This window comes from Vombatus ursinus, unplaced genomic scaffold (genome assembly GCF_900497805.2).
Source record: "Vombatus ursinus unplaced genomic scaffold, bare-nosed wombat genome assembly UNPS02006874.1, whole genome shotgun sequence".
NCBI classification, from domain to species: Eukaryota; Metazoa; Chordata; class Mammalia; order Diprotodontia; family Vombatidae; genus Vombatus; species Vombatus ursinus.
In genome coordinates, this window is record NW_020946652.1 from 5,471,304 (window position 1) to 5,490,707 (window position 19,404).

The window sequence follows — 19,404 nt, forward strand, 5'->3', positions numbered from 1 at the left end:
TTTTGCAGATGAGGAAACTGAAGCAAAAAGAGATCAAATCATTTGCTCAGGGTCACGGTCAGTTAGTGACCGAAGCAGGATTCGAACCCGGGTCTTCTTGGCTACATCCTCTTGCCATCTGGTGAGGTTGACCTTGGGTGGCTTCCTCTGAGGCAGACACAGCAGCCATCACCAGATCCTCTTCACCCAGACACAAGATCATGACTTTCTCAGCCACAGCAGCTGTGAAAGATCACCTAAGTACCTGAAGATGCTCAGTCTTCATCAGCGTCTACCTGGGCAAAAATCCGTGCTTGAATAAAAGAAGTGAGTTCTTTGACCAGGTTCCCCTAAACACAGAGCCCCTTTCTCTTGTCTCTTCCTTATATGACCAGAGGTATTTGGTATTTGTATCCAGAGTCAGGACAGCATTCTCTGGGAGGACTGGGACTTCTGATAAGGGTGGGACAATTCGTGTTCCTTGGGGGTTCCGATGGTTTATTTGACCAGGAGATTCTGTTTTGTCTAGAAAGACTCCCACTTGCACACCCTTGGGGTCTTGGTCCTCAATGGTGCCATTTGCCTGTGCAATAGGAAATTAGGGATCCTACCGGTGGGGATATTGACAGCGATGGCAAACTCACTACCTGTCAGGGCAGTTCATTTGGCTGTTGATCAGCTCTGATTAGGACAATTATTACTGCAACAATTTCTCAGGATGAGTCCCAAGTGGCAGCTGGCAGAGCCTGATCAGTCCTGGTTCTGTGCTCGAGACCAGCCTACTGTGCACGCACACCTGTCTTTCCTTCCATATGACGTTCCTTATAGTTCTAAACTCCTGGCTGGTTCCCATCTGCATTTGCTTTCCCACTACTTCTTGCACACTGTGGTCTCCAGAACTCTCATCATGCTGGCGATAATCCTTCCTCATCCTGGCCATCCCCTTCAGAAAGCCCTCTCAGTTGCCAACATCCCTCTTTCAAAGAGATTCATTCCTTTGGATAAAAACTTTGGCTCTGATCGATTTTAAAACTCCCTCTGGCCCCTTCTTCCTCCAATTCAAGACAGACAGCTCCTTATGACTCGTCATCCGTTTCTACCACAGTGTAAACGAGTTGAAGAATTCTTCCCCAAGAGCAGAATTTTATGGCAGGAAAGAAGGAAGATGTTGGGCACTTAGGAAAAGAGCTAAGAAAGGGAGAAGGAGAGAGTACTATGGGACTGACTTGATATTGGGTTTACCTATTTGTAACCTGAGGTAAGAACAATTCTCATGAAAATGTATTCACTTGACAATTATATGTTGGAATATGGGAAAGGTGAGCAAGGGTTTATGCAGAAACAAAGAATCCAGGAGCCAAAAAAGAGGCTAGTGAATAGTGTGTCTAAAGCAGAAAGAGGCTGGGCTTTGGGGTCAGTAATCTGGATGAAATCCCATTCGGCTACTTAAAACCTGTGTGACTGTTAGCAAGGTACATCACTATGTGAACCTCAGTGTCCTCCTCTTTCAAATGAGGGAGGTACATTAGATCCCTTACAACTTTAGATCTCTGTTTCTATGATTGAACCCGTGAACCTGATCACTTAGAGAAGATCCAGATCCCGAAGCAAGGAGAGTCACAGAAGATCTGGGAGAGGAGGATATGAAAGGAGACCTTAGAATGGTGATGCTGGAAGGGACAGGGTAGAGAAAGTGTAAGGAAGAGGCACCTTGGGCAAAGCATAGAGCCTTGCAAGAAAATGGTCGCTAAAAACAGATTATAGTGTGCAATTAGATTGACATCCCATTGAGTTAGCCCAATAGTCCAGGTATCCAAGCCAGACTCTGAAGATGGGCATCGATCTAGATTGGAGAAGACATAGCTAGCTACATTATCTCTGTGATATGCCAGTGCTTCCAATGGCCACCAAACTGCTGGCTACCACAGGGGGCCAGCATTGTACCCCAAGATTTTCCTGGTGATGCTGGGGGGCTCTTAATCCTAGAACACCACTCTCTCAATTGTTAGTGAACCAGAGGGTGATGAAAAATGCATGTATATGAGAAGAACAGGTATTTTTTTTGCCTCATAAGGAGATAAGCTAGCCATTGGGGGGGGGGGGGGGAGAGAGAGAGAGAGAGAGAGAGAGAGAGTGAGAGAAATGAATAAAAGGAGGTAGATAGGGAGGCAGAAAGGAGAGAGAGGGAGACTTTACACAGCCCAAGCACCCCACCAGCATATAAGAAATAGGAAATAACAGACAAAGCAGAGGAAGGCTCCAGGTCACTGGGTGGGTCTGTTTAGAGGGTTTACTACACAATACGGAAGAACAGTGGTGGTTTAAGTGGGACATAGCCTGGACAAGTAGAAGAAGCACTGAGGAAGAGATGATGGCTAAAGCATGAATTCTCCTGACTGTTGAGTGAAGACCTCTAAGGAGGCTAGTAGAGGTGACTCAGGCAGCCCATCTGCTCTGAGGGTTAATCTCTCCCAGAACAAGAGGTCAGTAGAAAGGGCACATACCCAGAGCTCACAGAACGGACTGAGAATGCCCAAGGATTGGAGTTTAGAGTTAACGGTCCATCCTGAGGCCAAAACAAATTGTGGTTGAAAATGTCAGGTTTCTTTTCTGAGCTGTGGCAAGTCAGACTGAATTGCTCACCTGTAATGAACTTGGGGGGGGGCGCAATACGGTGTAGAACAATGGTATCAGACTCAAATAGAAACCAGGGCCACTGAATCATAAAGAGGATCCCTGTGGATCACAGATTGACTTAGAAAACTACATATTAACATTATCCATAGTTTTTGTATTTTTATTTATTTTGTTAAATATTTCCTAATTACATTTTAATCTGGTTTAGGTGCATTTGTACCTCTGTTATGAAAAACTAAACTCCAAATCTGGAAGACCTGGGTTCACCTCCTTCTTCTCCATGTCCTGTCTGTATGATTCTGGGCAAGTCACCCAGCCCGAACTGGTCCCAAACAATCACTCTCTGAGACTCTTAAGCTTTCAAGCTTTTTTTTTTTAAGCTTTTAAACTGATTGATTTGCATTGGTGGAGGGAGTTTTCACTCTGGAAGTTCCCTATAAGACTCATGAAATCACAGTCTCAAACCTCAATGTGCAAATGAATGAATGAATGAAAAAACAGGAAAGACTATACTGGCCATGGCCATGTTTAGAGTTCATGTGAATAAACAAGTTGATTTTTAAAGAGATGCATTCTTCTCTCAGTACACAGCAGAATTTTCTGGGTACACATAGGTTGGGAATCTAGAAAGCTGTCAAGCCTGGTTACAAACAGAGAGGGTTTGGCAGCTTTTCAAGCTTTTCCCCATTATTAAAAAGAAGGAAAAAGACAAAGCCTATTGTAGTCAGAGGGGGAAACAGAGGGTTTCCACCAATGACTATGTTCCTTAGTAACTACATTGAGGCGAGGAAAGCCCCCACCCAGTGTGTGGGTCTGTGTAACCACGAGCAATCTGTCAGTTTTCCTAAGGACGTGAACTACTAACAGTTCCAGCTGGCCCCCAGTGACTCCTGAGGGTGTGTGTGTGTGTGTGTGTGTGTGTAAAGAATTTCACAGGTCTCCATGGATACAGATATTTTCATGCTAAAACGCATTCACTCTCCTCTTTCTAGCCTTTGGAGTCCTGTAAACACTTGCAGTTTAAATTTTTAAGCAGAAACTAGACCTTTTACAGACAAAGAAGAATAATTAGCCTTCCCCAGATTGACGGTCAGAAAAAAACCAAAACCAAAACCCATTCAGAATCCCTGCCCTGCCCCTGCTCTTCACTGATGTGGGCTCTGCAGCCCCACCACCAGCCCCTGCTCTCCAGACCCTGTTCTCTAGCTTCTGCTCTCCAGCCCTCACTGGGCTATTCACTCTGGCGTTTCCCAAATGGACCTCAGGTTCTAGGCATCACTTGGCTGTCTCGGACTTTTGGCCACAGAATTCTAGACCTTTGGGGCTGGAGAGAATCTCATCCCACCAGGGCCTGAAGAGAATCTGCACTGCAACCCACTGCACAGTGGTCCTCCATCCTCTGCATGAGGACCTCGCCAATGGGGGACTCAACACCTCTCACGATGGCTCGTTCCATATTTGGTTCATTCTTTTTGTTAGGATTTTATTTCCCGACATCGGACCTCAGTTGGTCTCTTTGCAAGCTCCCTCTCCCGCCATCGTTCCTGGCTCTGCCCTTGGAATGCACCAAGCAAGGGTCATCTCTTTTGCATTATCCTTCCACTATTTGAGCGCACTGTCACATTCCCCTCCCCTAGCCCCAGCCTTCTCTTCTCCATCCCTTAGTAGCGCCCCCTCTGTTCTCACCCCAGCAAGCTCCACGCTCACCCACGTCAGCGCTCCTCCTCTCAGAAGAAACACTCCCCGAACGTACCTTCACCATGACCATTCTACAGTGCTCACAGATCCCTCCCCTGTCTCTCAAGCCATAGTTGGCATATGCCATCTAAGGTTCCTAATACTTTGCCAGTCCTCACTACCAATTCTCGGAACTTGGCAGGAGATGACAATATACGCTTCCACAAAGGGATGTACCTGCCCCCCGTCAGCCTCATAGTGTGCCAGGTGACTGACAGGTGCCTTCAGAGCTGGGTTTCTATGTATCACTTAACCATTAGATAAAGCTAGGATCTCTTCTTCCCTTTTATTGAGTAGAGGGAGCTGAGGGCTGTCTGGGCACCTTTCCTGAGGCTGCATCACAGAGGCTCAGAGACAGGTGAGCACTCACCCATCCCTCCTCCCCTGGTGCCCGCTGCTCTGCTTCTCAGGCTTTGATCTCGGGGCACCTGAATCAGTCCTCTTTCCACCCAGCTGCCCCAGGGACTTGACTCAGGCACACCAACACCTTTGGGTTGGTATTGAACAAATGCCAATAATATGAAGCTAAGGAATGTAGCAGGTGCTGTATTTCGTCACAAATTCCTCAAGGAACCTGATTTGCCATCCTGATTCTGGGTCCCTCTCACCTGCAGACTGAAGAGGAGAAAGGCTAAGTAAGGAAGCTAATCAGTGAGGACCTTTCAGCTCCCCACCCCCAAACCCCGTAGCAAACAGGGGAGGGGGTTGTCTCATCTCTCCCTTGGCCAGTGTAGACAAAGCATCTTTGCTCTTATGAGCAAATTACATCATCATTGTTTGTTTTGGGGAGGTAATCATATGTTCTGCTTTCTCCCTGGGAGGAAAGTAGGGGCTGGGCAGGGACTACACCTGTGATGTCATTGGCATGGGAACTCCCAGGTGAGGAATTGCCCTCCCTCTTCCCCTGTGCATACAGGCACCTCTCTGAAGCCTTGGAGTCTTATTGTAGTACCTAAAAATGAAGTGACCTACCCAGGGTCACAGAGGCAGGTCTCAAACCCAGGAATTTCTGGCTCCTTTCCCTGGGAGAAATTATAGTTATTTCCATATTTCCACAGAATCACAGCATCTCACAGCAGGAAGGTACCTCAGAGACCACTGAACACAACCTACATGGGTAGGTTAAGAATCGCTTCTCCAACAAGGGGCCATCTGTCTTCCGCTTGAATCACCCTAGTACTGAGGAACTCATTACCTGCCAAAACAGCCTATTCCACTCTGGGACAGCTCGTCTTCAGTGGAGCCTAAACCGGCTTCCTTGTGTCCTTTCCCCCTTGTTTCTAGTTCTGGGCCCAGGCAGAACAAACCTAGTCACCTTTCAATCCTCATAAGTGGCAGTGTGGCAACTGATGGTACTGACCACTGGAGTGGAATTCATGACACGATAGTAATTCAATCGACTGCCAAGGTCTAGTTCTTTCACCTGAATAATTTTGGAGCACACACCCTGGTCACATCCATAGTGAAGAGTTGTTGCCAGCAGCTAATTTCTCATTCCCCCTCTGAGGTCATTTGAATTCTCCAGAATTCCTCCCCAGCTCACTGAGGGGTGATTAACACCACCCACCTGCTCTCTGTGCTCCCTTCTGGCTTTCCTAAAGCACAAAGCCTTCCCTCTTTTCTCCTACAGCAACCTCTCACACTCTGAATTGCATTTTCTCTGAGCCCAGCCCTTTTCATCCATACCTGGCAGGAATAGAGCAAGAAAATTACAAGACTTATTTCATTTTAATTCTATTATGAAGCTTTTAATCATAAATGCCCCCCAAATGAAAAGACAATTTATCATCCTCCCCTACTGTGCAACCCTCCCTGATTCACATTCATGAATCCATCTCACCGAGAGGAGACTGGATGATTAAGAGTCCGATTAGAGCAAGCAGATTAACCTGGCAAACATCATAAATTTCACTCCTAAGCAGGGAGGTTTTCTAAATGCTCACAATAACTGCCCTGTATAAAATCACAAGCCAGCCTCTGTCTTCCCTGGTGACCCAATTGAAACCCACTGAGTCTAGGGGCATAAAGCCAAAGGAGGCTTATGAATTTTCTCATTGGGAATTTAAAGAGGATTAGACAGGACATGTTTCTAACTGTAAATACATATTCAAACAGGAAAGGATTTAAAAAAAAAATCTTCCCTCTCTCGCATACACAGATCCCTCTGGCTGTTTCTCCAGTGTCCAGATCTATAACTCCAGGAGCCTCCCTCAGCCTTTTATCAAATGAGGAGAAGGGAATGTTGGAGATCCTCTCAGCTCTGACATTCTATGGTTCCATGAAATCAGCAAGCCTGGGCCAGGTTCATTCCCATTTTTTTTTTCAAACAGCAAATGAATTCAAAAAAGACCCTGAAAGGCATCAATAATTCATATGCATCAAAGGCCTTGGTTTCGAAATGAACCAAGCTAAACCCCAGAGGTATTTGTATTTCTCTGAGTCCCCTGAACCAGAGTTCACCTGTCTTGAATTTGAATGAAAATGGAATCTGATTCCTTTGTGGAAAAAATACATCTGCCTAACCTAGAGGCTAATTGTGGAGAGAGAGGCCACCACATGTGAGAGGCAGTGCAGCATGGCTGAGAGGCTCTGAGTTCAAGTCATAACTCTGGCACTGACTTATCTGGGCAACCCCATTGAGGCCCCTCAACTTATTTAGCTCTCATTTTCCCTGTGTGTAAAATGAGGGTGTCGGATACCATTAGACAAAGGTCATCTCAGTGAGAAAAAAAGAATTATATCTTCATTAATCCCTAACTGAAATGTAGCATTTCTTTCAATGATGAGCGTAGGGGACCAACATTAGTCTGAGGGGGGTGGGGGTGAAGGATTCACCCAACTGTGCAAGCAGCCCATTATACCAAGGACATTGAGACCCGTCAGTCCCGAGGATCTAGTGCTGAGGTTCCTTTCAGCTGAAAATCTGTCACCCTAGGATTTTCCGTGAGTTTCTTCATCTGTAAGCTGGGAGCTTGCACTAAATGACTTCTGCAGTCCCTTAGAGCCCAAGAGTTGTATTCTGAGGTGCTCTGGGCCTCAGTTTCCTCCCCTATGAAGTGAGGAAGTTGGACCAAATGATCTCTGAAGTCGCTTCTGGCTCTAGGTCACTGATCCCGTCTCTGATGCAATGTACCGTATGACCAGTGAGGAGATCTGAAGAATAGAGTTAATGAGCGTCATCCAAGAATTGCTTACGGCAGACAGAATATGGGCTGGTCCTGTGATGGGAGGGAGTGATGACATGAATTCCAAGGTGGAGGGCCTGAGTTGTACCCTCCCTAAAATAAAGAGACAATAAGGAAGACCTCTAGCACGCTAGGTGGACCCACTGTGGCAAATGCTGGCTGGACCGAGACAAGAGTGGCCCAGGCTGGGCAGGCACGGATGGGTGTCATCAGAGTGAGATCACAGAGCCATCAGTGTTCTCCCAGTGATGCCTCGTGGCTATGACCAGGAGACTAGCCCAGGCTCCCAAAGGGAAAGTGCAGATGACCCAAAGGACAGGGAAGAGAGGAAGTCAGCTGCAATGGATTCCCAATGATCATCTACAAGCAATAAGTGGAAGTAATGTCATTGAGGAAATGTATGATGGGAATGGTTGGAGGTGGGAGTGGGAAGGAGAGCCAGAGGTCAGGAGTAAAGGGCAGTAGATGAATTGATTTCTAGGTGGAGGTGTCCTTAGGGTCATCCAGGAATAGCTAACGTTTCTACAGCACTTTCAAGTTTGCAAAGTAACTTAAAAATGCTCTCTTTTATCCTTACAACAATCCTTTGAGGTAGGTACTGCCACTATTATTCCCAAATGAGGAAACTGAAGCAGATTTCATTAAGTGAAGTGACTTGCCCAGGGTCACACATCTGCTAAGTGCTGAGGCCAGATGGGAACTCCCCAGGTGCAGGATGCTGTCTAGATACCTACCTCTAATCCAACCTCCTCAAATACTCTGAGACCCAGAGAGGGCGAGCAATCTGTTCAATGTCACACAGCTGACCGAGCCAGGATTTGGACCCAGATTCTAGGACTCCAGATGCAGCCCTCTTCCCACTCCAGTGAAGCATCAGAGTCCAAGCCCCTGTCCAGCCCTTTGTTTCTCTTATCCATGATTTGGACAGGACAGCAAAGGACTGAGAAGTCACAGAGGGCTGTTTTAAATCTTGATACAATGCACCCTTCTGGTTGTTGCTTTTGTTTTAAAGTGGAGGAGAGAGAGAGAGTCAGCAGTCTTTCCACCTCAATCTGAATTCGTTTTTATAGTGAGGACTGGCTTCCTGCTGCACATGCCCCTACCCCCAAGCACATACAAGCACATGCAGACTGTATGATGCCAGCCTTAGACGATGTAATGTGACTCGACCCACAGGCTCTGACTCCTGGCCAGGTCATGTTCCCTTTGAATAAGCTTTGTTGGGCTCACAACTTCCTATACAACCTCTCCCTTAGATGCCCTCCCCTCTCCTGGGCAGAGGTAGGCAAAGAGAGAAGTCGGTGCTCTGGGAAGCTTGCCCTTCTGAGGCCATTACACCTGTCAAGCTGACCACCAGGAATGTTCAGTTTTATCTCGAGTCGCCTCTCTTCCAGGGAACAGGGAAAAGTGAAGAAGGTGTGGCAGTGGGGGCAGAGCCCACTCTGTAGTGCCAGCGGATTGGGCAGTTGAAGGGACCCCATTTAACAGGTAGAGTCCTGGAAGAGAGGGCTGGAATCCAGGTGCTGGCCCTCTAATCCTGACCTTCCTCAGACCCAGGGGAGGCCAGGAAAGGGTAGGATCCAGGGCCCAATCTTGCGCCTCCTGGGCCGCTGGACTGGGGGTTGATTCAAAGGTTGCTCACTCTATCTGTGTACTGTATACTAGTACCCGTGACCCTGGGTGCTGGGGTCTTTGGGCATCTGGCCAGTGCGCCAGGCTGGCCTGAAGGGGTCCCTCGGCCGAGGAAGCCTCTGCTTGTCCCTCCTTTGGTTTCAGGAGCCCCTCCCAGGGCCACTATTTCCTGGAGCCCGGGGAGACTCCCCACCCCCAGGCTTGCAGCTCAGGTAGCAGGGTTGTGGGGAAATCTTGACCAGGACCCTGCTGTGTCCTCCTCCCGGTGGTGGCAGAGGGAGAGCGGCCCAGCCGGGGCTCGGGTCGGTGGAACATTGCCCTTTCTTCCCCTCGCTGTCGGGAGGGAAGGAGGTTGGTTGCGCGCACTGACCCGTTGGCTCCCTCCCCGCTCCCCCCACCTCCAGCTCCCGGCTTTAGGGCTCCCGCCTCCAGTAGGGCAGATTTGGGAGGAAGAGGACTGGATAGGATTGATCGGTGGCAGCCGGCACCAGAGGTCTTCCTTGAGTTACTGGTCTCCCGACCCGAAGGCCCAGAGAGCAAAGGACTAGCCCAGCCAATGGGGGACGGGGAGGGTCTGGTGGGCTCGGGCTTGTGTGCACACGGCTGTACTCCCTCTGAGTGTGCGCGTGCGAGATCATTGTGTCGCGTGCACGTTTCTCCGTGCGCTCCCGTCTTGGCGTGATCTCTCTCCGTAGGTCTATGTGTGCATGAGCCCCCCTCGCCTGGCCGCCGCTGCTGTACCTGCGCTGCAGGGGCGGGGCCGCCCGCCGGTGCAGAGTGCAAGGTGAGGCAGCCGGGTTTTGGGCTCAGGCGCCGCCTCCTCTCTCTGCTCTGCCCACAGGCGCGCGGCCCCTCCCAAGCAGGAGCTTCGGCCCGGGACTCGGCGGGCGCGACCTTCGGGTGCAGGGAGAGGGGGCGCCGTTGGATGCGCACGGGCCCGGGTGTGCCGCAGGTAGGGCCGGCTCCGCGTCCTCCCTCCAGTCCGGCCTCAGCTTTGGCTTGGCGGCGTGGCTCCGCTCTGCTCCTCCAGAGAGGGCCGGGGCTGCCAAATCTCCGCCTCTCCAGTCCCACCCGAGGAAGAAAACTAGCCCGGCCTCCCCTGGCTCCTGTTCTCCCAGGGCTGGGTGTGCGGGGCGGCGGGAGGACCCAGGCTTAGCCTGTGGCACTGGAAGCCGGGGGATGGCCCCGCCGTTACGGCTGTTGCTGCGGCCGCTTCGCTGTTGGGTTGGCGGGGAGGGAGCACGGGACGGGGAGTTCTTATTCAGGGCGCCCTGGGGAACCAGAGGGCACAGGCATCGGCTTCCTGGGCCAGGGGCCAGGGCTGAAATGGATACCACACTTAGCTGGGGCAGATGACCTTCCATGCCCCGTGCCAGGAGGCTATAGACTTGGCCCTGAGGAGCGCCAAACACCCCTTTGTTTTTAGCTTCGAAGCACCCAGTGAGCCAGGGAATGCAGTCAGTGTTTAGCCTTCTATATAGATGAGGAGGAAACGGAGATGAATCAATGACTCGACCAGGGTCACACAGAAGCCAAGTGCCCGACGTGGATTCAGCCCCAGGTGTTCGGGTGCCAAGTTCAGCCCTTTTTGTCAAGCTTATTTCTGCCCTAGAGTAGCTCTTCTTTGAGTGATCCTTGGGAGTGGCGGTGCGAACCGAGCTCACCCTGATTTTAAAGAAAAGAAGCAGGCTCTGCGAGCCCCAGGGTTACACGACCATCAGAGTCTGAGGGAGATTTCGAAGCTTTATTCCTCCATCCAATTCAGAGAACGTGGAATTCGCCCACCTGGGACAGAGAGTTTCGGGAGGATCCTCTGGTCTCGGGCAGAGAATGCCAAATGTCTGGAATCCGTGCAAGGCAAAGGGTGTTGAGGGAGCCGGCTGGGAGCAGGGTAGGGGGGAGCACGGGCTGGAGGGCTTGCGTCTGTGTGAGAAGAGACAGATCTAGTGCCCTCCTCCTTCCCCTCCTTCCCCTCCCCCACCCCCCACGTGGGTAGGGCATAAGGGCTGTAGACTGGAAGGCATCACGGACTTCAGAACCCATTGGGCAGGCTGTCTCTACCTACGGAAGAAGCAATTATCTTTTGACACGTCCCTGGGGCTGCCACTGGGCTATAAACAGGGAGGTCTGTTTGGGTGCAGGAGAAAGAATCATCCCCAGGTTCTAGGTTGGACTTATCGTACCTTAGTTACTGTCAGCTTCAGCTTGTCAAGCAAATGATGAAGCCCCACTCAGAGGGAGCCCACGCCCACAACCCCATTCAGCTTATTCTTTGGTTTACCTTCCGCTGATTTCTCCCACCGGTTCTGTTATTTTATATGCATTTGTGTGTAGTCAAAGAGTTAAACCTGGTGCTTAGAGAAAGGGAGGAGGAGACGTGACCAAAATGATGTAAATTATCCAACTTTTTTTTTTTAAATGAAAGGTAGGACTTGGCCTGGAGACGGCTTGATAGTGGGTACAGTTCTCAGAGAAAGATCCAGATTCAAATCTCTTCTACATCAGTTACTAGCTGTGTTAGCCTGACCCGATGACTTAAGATTTCTGAGCTTCACCATCACCTTAGGACTTACCTCCCTTCGCAAAGAGCTTATGTTCTGTTAGAGGAAAGAATACCCATGCATAAATGCTGTCTCCCCTAATAGAATATAGAGAGATACAGATACACACACGTATATGCATATACATATTAGATTTTTATATATCTGTATGAATATATCCACATAGAGATGATATAGATATAGATATAGATATTAGAAAGCTATTGGAATGATCCGGGTGAGAGTAGATGAGCATTTGCTCCAGGGAGATGACTTTGAGTAAAAATAATGGAACATTTTTGACACATGTCACACACAGAGATACGGCAAGATTTTGCAACATTGACATGTGGGATGAGGGAGAGGGAGGAGTCTACGATCACTCCTAGGTTATCAGTGTGGGTGAGTGAAAGGAAGGTGGTACCCTCAGCAGAAATAAGGAAGTCTGGCAGAGCAGATGGTTTGCATGGAAAGATGAGTTTTGTTCTAGAGATGTTGAGTTTGAGACGTATCAGCACATCCACTTGGAAATGTCTAATGTGTCTTCTCTAGGCTAAACAAGACCTAGTTCTGGCAAGTATTAGATTGTCTTGATATCCAGACAATATACAATCTCTTTGCCTTATTCTAGGTTGTCCCATTTGGAGCTCCTAGATTGGACAATAATAGGTCGCTGCCCAAACACCACTTAATGGTTGTTTTTTGGGCCCTCCAGACTCAGAATGAATGTAAATGGTAATGGTAACTTTCTCTTTAGGCCTGCAAGCCTGAGGGTTTCCCCCTCCCAGTTTGATTTTTTTTTTTAATTTTTAAAGGGGCCATCCCTTGACTCACTTCTTAAAGAGGCCTATTCACCAAATGGGCCATTGCCTCACTCAAAGTGAGAACTTGAAAAGACTTTAGCTTAAAAGGGCCAGGGTCTCCCATTGTATCCTGAACCACCTCCAGTCATCCTGATGAATATCTGGCCACTGGACTCAGATGGCTCTGGAGGAGAAAGTGAGGCTGGTGACTTTGAGCAGCCCTGTCTGCCTCAAATCAAAGTCAATTACAAGTCATGACATCATCTCCCTCATGTCACGGTCCTCTTTCAGAATGGACGAACACAACAACAATCCAGCAGGACTGACGGTTCCACTCTCCCACTTTGTCTTTGAAAGATATCGGGGACGTAGGGGTCCAGGATTGAGCTTGGAGTTTGAATGGAGAGAAGCCAGTCACGGAATCATTAGTTGTGTGTCCTTGGGCAAATTTGACCTCAGTCTTAACTCCTCTGAACCCCAGGCCTCTTATCTAAAAAATGAACAGGATTGAACTATATAATCTCTTAAGCTTCTGACTTTACATTCTCTGACTTGGGGAGGATTGGACTAGGTTTGCTCATGCTTTCATTGCTAAAATTCTGTCATTCCAAATAACTTTTTCCCATTCGCAGTTTATTCAGCCATTCAATTTATCACGTATTTTCATGTGCAAATGTTCCTGCTGTGACATTCCTGGCGAGGCACCATAGAAAGATAGGGCTGAACTTGGCATCAGAAGAGCCTGGTGTTTGGATCCTGACTCTGATACATCCTATCTAGGTGACCTTGAATAGATCATTTACCCCCTTAACATTCCCTTTCCTGATCTGTACAATGGGGCTGGAAGAGAGTGTCTCTAAGGTCCCATCCTGCTCTATTGTTTTGCAATTCTAAAGTTCTGATGAATCTGAAGTTAGACACGGAAACTATGTTAACCATCATAAAAGAATGAGATGAAGGCAACAAGAGATAGTAGAAAGAACAAAGGATTTGGAAGAGGAAGACCTGTATCTACATATCTTAAACTCAGATTTAGAGCTGGAAGAAGGCATCTGAGAGGTCATTGAGTCTTTCTTTGAGAGAAGAGGAAACTGAGGCACAGAGAGCTTCAATAATTTGTCCAAGGTCACCTAATCACTACGGGGAAATGCTTGGATTGGAATATTGGGTCTGGGCGGAGCCAAGATGGCAGAGTGAAAGCAGTGACTTGCTTGAGCTCTCCCCCAAACCCCTCCAAATACCTGTAAAAAATGGTTTTAAACAAATTCTAGAGCAGCAGAACCCACAAAAGGACAGAGTGAAACAAATTTCCAGCCCAAGACAACCTGGATGGTTGATTGGAAAGGTGTATTGTGCCGGGCTGGAAGAGGAGCGCAGTTCAGCGTGGGCTATGCAGGCAAAGAATAGGTCTCAGTGAACCTGGAGCAGCCCCCAGAGGACTGAATCACAGACAGCTGTGGCAGTTTCCAGACTTCTCGATCCACAAATGTCAAAGACAACTTAGAAGGTCAGTCAGAAAGGTCTGTGACTGAGGTGAGAGAGAAGCTTGGTCCCAGCCCTAGTTCCAGCCATAGCCCCAGGGTGGCAGCTGCTTCCTGAGCTCTTGGCCCACAGACAGAAGGGGGATTGAGTGGCTGATCAGAGTGTGATTGCAGGGATCTTTTTCCTGGTGCTGAGGCAGGAATCTCTAGCTTTGCCTGTGCTTGGCTCTAGGTTGCAGTCCTGGGTGGTGGGCCTGGGTCGACAAGGAGTGCTAGTGTGATGGAGCTTATAGTGGTGGTGAACGGAGAATCCTCCTCACAGTTCCAAGGCAGAAAAGAGTGCTTGTGATCACTCATAGACCAGAGCCCAGGCCAGGAAAGGAGTAAACACCTCGCTCCTTATCATACCACCTTGGAAGAACTGAAAATTTACAGATACTTAGAAATATCTCTGAAAACAGCTGCACAAAACCCCTGAAGCTTGGGATAGTACATTCTCCACACTGGAAGCAGACCCCTACCTTAACAAAGAGTTTAAAACTCAAGTAATTGGCTGGGAACGTGAGCAAACAGCTCAAAAAAGGTCAGACCATAGGATTTTTCTTTTCTGAAAAAGAAGATCAAAACATACAACCATGAGGCAGCGAGGTGGCACAGGGATAGAGCACTGGCCCTGGAGTCAGGAAGACCTGAGTTCAAATCCAACCACAGACACATAACACTCACTAGCTGTGTGACTCTGGGCAAGTCACTTAACCCCAATTGTCTAAGGGAAAAAAAAAGCACTACTATTGGGGCAGCTAGGTGGCACAATGGATAGAGTACTGGCCCTGAAGTCAGGAGGACCTGAGTTAAAATCTGGCCTCAGACCAAACACTTGACACTTACTAGATGTGTGACCCTGGGCAAGTCACTTAACCCCATTGCCTAACCAAAAAAACCCAAAACAAACAAACAAACAAAACCCACATACAACCAGAAGAAGACAACAAAGTCAAAGCTCTTACATCTAAAGCCTCCAAGAAAAATATGAATTGGTCCCAGGCCATGGAAGAGCTCAAAAAGTATTTTGAGAAGCAAGTAAGAGAAGTAGAGGAAAAACTGGGAAAAGAAATGAGAGTAATGCAGGAAAATCATGAAAAATAAGTCAACAGTTGGCTAAAGGAGACCCCCCCCAAAAAAAAAAAACACTGAAGAAAATAACACCTTAAAAAATAGACTAACCCAAACGACAAAAGAGGTCCAAAAAGCCAATGAGGAGTACTGAGTCTGCTTCTACCTATCTGTGTCACCTTGGAAACAGAGTCTAACCTTTCTCCTCTACTTTGAAAAATGAGGAGGTTGAAATATAGACACACATATATATGTATACATACATATAAAATACATAAATGGTATAATCAAGTACATAAATATAATTCTATATAATTATTATATGGAATAAGATATATGTGTATGTATGTATATGTATACATACATACAATCCTTATATATGATATATAATCCTTAGTGTAAACTTCTGGCTCCTAGTCCTAAAATCTGACTCTGTTGTTCACTTGACCACAAGGGGGTGCTAGGCAAAAAGGATGATGAGAAGCAAAGGGTATGTTGACCCTATGACCTTGGTTGTACCAGTGGCCACCTGAATAGGGATTCCTGTTCCTATCTCTATAAGTTAGTATCTGCGCCATCAACCTTGACTAGGTCTCTAAATTCCAGCACACAGCTCTATGGATAATTTATGTCTATCCCATTCATTCATTGACTTTCTCATCAAACATTGATTATGATATTCCTTAAGCACAGATCTGATCATGTCACTTCCCCGCTCCAAAAGCTCCAGAGCCTCCCAGTTGTTTCTAAGATAAAACACAAACTCTCTGCTGAGCATGCAAAGCCCTCCCTGCTCTGGTGCCAGCTGACCTTCGTACTCCCCTTAGACACTCACCACTCCTGCCAGATGAGCTTGCCTGCTTTTTTTTATCTCCCCTCCACTCTATCTCCCATTTTGTGACTTTCCAATTGGCTGGCTAAGCCATACTGGGCTTGGTATTAGTGGTAAGGGTTCTGGTTTTAGAGTAAGAGTCCTGATGTCTAAGGTTTTGTTCCTGGGTTGGATCACCTAGAGGTGAGGGCCTGGTATCTAAGGCTTTGGTCCTGGAGGTAAGAATATGGATGTCTGAAACTCTGGTCCCAGAGGTAAGGATGTGATATCTGCCCCTTTCTCCTTCAATCTGATTGCCTATTATCTAAAGCCTTGGAGGTGAGGAAACTGGTTTTTGAGATTTAAATGCTAGAGGTGAAAGTATCATGCCTCAAGCTCTGCTTCTGATTTTGAAAGGTCTAATGCCTAAAACTGATCCTGAGCTGTCTCAGGAAATAGGAAAGCCTATTTTGATACAGCTCACATGGAGGCCAGAATAGACTTCTCTAACATCTCCTCCTTCCCACTTTCCCCAAGGGAAACTTCTATTCCTTCCAGGAGGGGAAACAGATGGTTGGGAGCAGAAACTGGTCACTCTGCTCTCCTCATTGAGAAGGTGTACTTTGCTAGGATTATATCAGTCTGCTCCCTTAAATATTGTTAGTCTAGGAAACCAAGTTTTAGGTTCAAGCTAAACATCTGATTGTTATTCATTAAGGGGTAAAAGGGGTCCCCAAACTTTATATCCAAGGCTTGCCCTTTTCCTACCAGATACCAGTTTCACAATGGACACACATAGCAAAGAAACCCATTCATTCAAGTCTATAGCAAAAAAAAAAAATCATAAAAATCACAATATGAGCATATGTACCAGACAGTACACAGATTGAAAGAGCTCTCCCTTTGGGAATGAGTTAACTCAGCTCAACCAAGAGAGAGGGAGTCTCAGAGCTGACCAGAAGAGGAAAAACATCCCCCAAATTTCTAGTGTGGCAAGCTGAGTAAGGAGGAGACTGCCAGCTCCTCACACGTTGGCTTCTTGCCAGAATTATTCTCTCTCTTCAATGACCTGAAGAATGGTTAGCATCACATGTATCCCTTAAAGCTGGAAGTCAGAAGAACCCTCTGCCCTCTCTCATTCTCATCTTCTCTACCCTGCCCCCTCATGCAGGTGCAGAGCATTGATCTCCACTAATGAGGGAGAATCCCATACCGATGGACTTGGAGCTCAGGTTACATTAGCAATATTGTATCAAGGCAAGGAAGAGTAGCTGTATACTCTAGGATGGTCAGTTTGGGGATGGAGGGCAGCCACTTAGGGTCCACAAACATATACCTTGGGCTCCCCGACAATGACTCATTTCATTAGCAGTCACTGGCATCCTTTCAATATGGATTTTCATCTGCTCTTTGGGTCAACTACAATTTTGACCTTTTTTTTGGGGGGGAAGGGGGTAGGGAGGAGCAGATTGTGCTTTTACAAGATCCACTGCATCCCAGTACCCCCGGGAGAATATTTTTGACGAAATACCATAAAATGGTGATAAAATGGTGCTTGTTTGGTTGTTGTTAGTCGTGGGTTGTTGTTTTGTTTGTTTCTTTGTGTAAGTAGCTTGCAGTCATTCAAAACCTTACAATTTCTTAAGTACAATCCAGCCCATTTTCCTTCCTCTATTCAGTTACGGTCCCTAGTCATTGTCCATCTCAGGAGCTGTCCCAGGTACATGCATCACTGGACAGTGGGCTACCTACTGAGCTGTGTGCCATAAAATTGATGATGAGGAATTCTTCCTTTCCTATATGGATGGTTAGGCTGATTCTCTTTGGAGTGGTTGTAAGTATTGCTAAAGAGGTCTTCAGTATTCTGGGGCTTGATGCAAACAGCACCATGTTATCCACGAAGAGGAGCATCTGGAGGTCTACACCATCCCCAGGGATTTCACCTCTTATTTGTATTCTGCACTGCATATCCTCCATGGCAAAGGTGAATGCCCTGGGCCAGCACCCATCTTCTTATTTTATGCCATGCTTGATTTTAACAGTGAAAAGATCATGAGGAAGGGGGGAACCAGTTTCAAAGTTTAGACCTGCAAATGCCACGTTTACCTTTGTCCCAGAATATATAAGGAGCAAACCTAGAAACTGAGCATTCTGCTCAGAAAACCCTTCTAAGAGGAAGGCAGGAGAGTCAGCACAAGCAGAGATCTGTGACACCACTGGGAATGGGAAATGCCAAGGACCATGGTCTATTAGTCCTGACTGCCACCCTTTCCCTTGAATAGACTCCTTTTCAAGAATATTTAACTCCTTGGCTAACACTATCTGGATTTGTCCTCACAGATGGCATCAAATGATGACTTTGGCTCATATTATCCCTGCAATCCTCGACCTGGGGATCTGATTGAAGTATTTCGTCCAGGTTACCAGCACTGGACTTTATATCTGGGTGATGGCTATGTCATCAACATGGCCCCAACAGGTAAGAGTCTTGCCCAATTGTTTCTTTTTGAAAGATATATTTTCACTGTTATCTTTTGTTTTTCTAATACCTAATACTAATTTCCCATTGTGTCTGTCCACCTCACCTTGACTCAGAAAGACATCCTTTATAATAAAAAAGGTGGGAAACAAAGGAAAAAAGAGCACCAAAATGAACCAACGTGTCAAAAAAAAGTCTGATGTCATATGTACTGCATATAGATACTGCAAAGAAGCAGGAGAGATGTCTTCTCATGTTTCTTTGGAGTCAAACTTGTTCATTCTAATTTTATAGCATTCAGTTTTTTGTTTTTGTTTTTGTTTTGTTTTGTTTTGGTGAGGCAATTGGGGTTAAGTGACTTGCCTAGGGTCACACAGCTAGCGAGTGTCAAGTGTCTAGTCTGAGACCAGAGTTGAACTCAGGTCCTCCTGACTCCAGGATCAAAGCTCTATCCCCTGCTTCACCTCACTGCTCCCAACATTCACTTTTGATTGTGTTGCTGCTCTTGACTCTGTCTTGCCAACGTTATCTACATTGCTTTTCCTGGTTCTGCTTACTTCACATGACATCAGTTCATACAAGTCTTTCCATGATTCTTTGTGTTTATCATAGTTCTTATAGCACAGTATTAGTCTATTGTATCCTCATAGCACAATTTGCTTTAGCTAATTGATTATCTATTTCCCCCGAGTTACATAGGATTATGACTTTAGAGATCAAATGGATTTTAGAGGTCATCTAGTCCAACCTCTTCATTTTACAGATGAAGAAACTGAGGCATAGAAAGGTTACATGACTTTCTTAAGTTTGCGTAAGAAGTAAATGGCACAGTCGGGATTTGAACTCAAGTCTTTGACTCTAACCAAATCTAGCACTCCACTGCCTCCCACCACTTTCCTTTGTATGTGCTTTTCCTAGTACAATAGGAAGAGAAATACCATTAGCTCCCACCTGAAGCTTCTCTTTGAAAAATTGAAGGCATATTAAGGGGTGGAGGGTGGGGGAGA

The 19,404-nt window shown here is 47.0% G+C and overlaps 1 protein-coding gene across 1 annotated transcript in view; it reads left to right on the plus strand.

Moving 5' to 3' along the window:
* The first annotated feature begins 18,258 nt into the window (after positions 1-18,258).
* HRASLS (HRAS like suppressor) overlaps positions 18,259-19,404 on the plus strand; it is a 4,138-nt gene continuing 2,992 nt past the window's right edge. The window contains exon 1 of the mRNA XM_027848739.1: positions 18,259-18,397. Coding sequence (XP_027704540.1) covers positions 18,259-18,397 — 139 coding nt within the window. The remainder of the gene's footprint in view (positions 18,398-19,404) is intronic.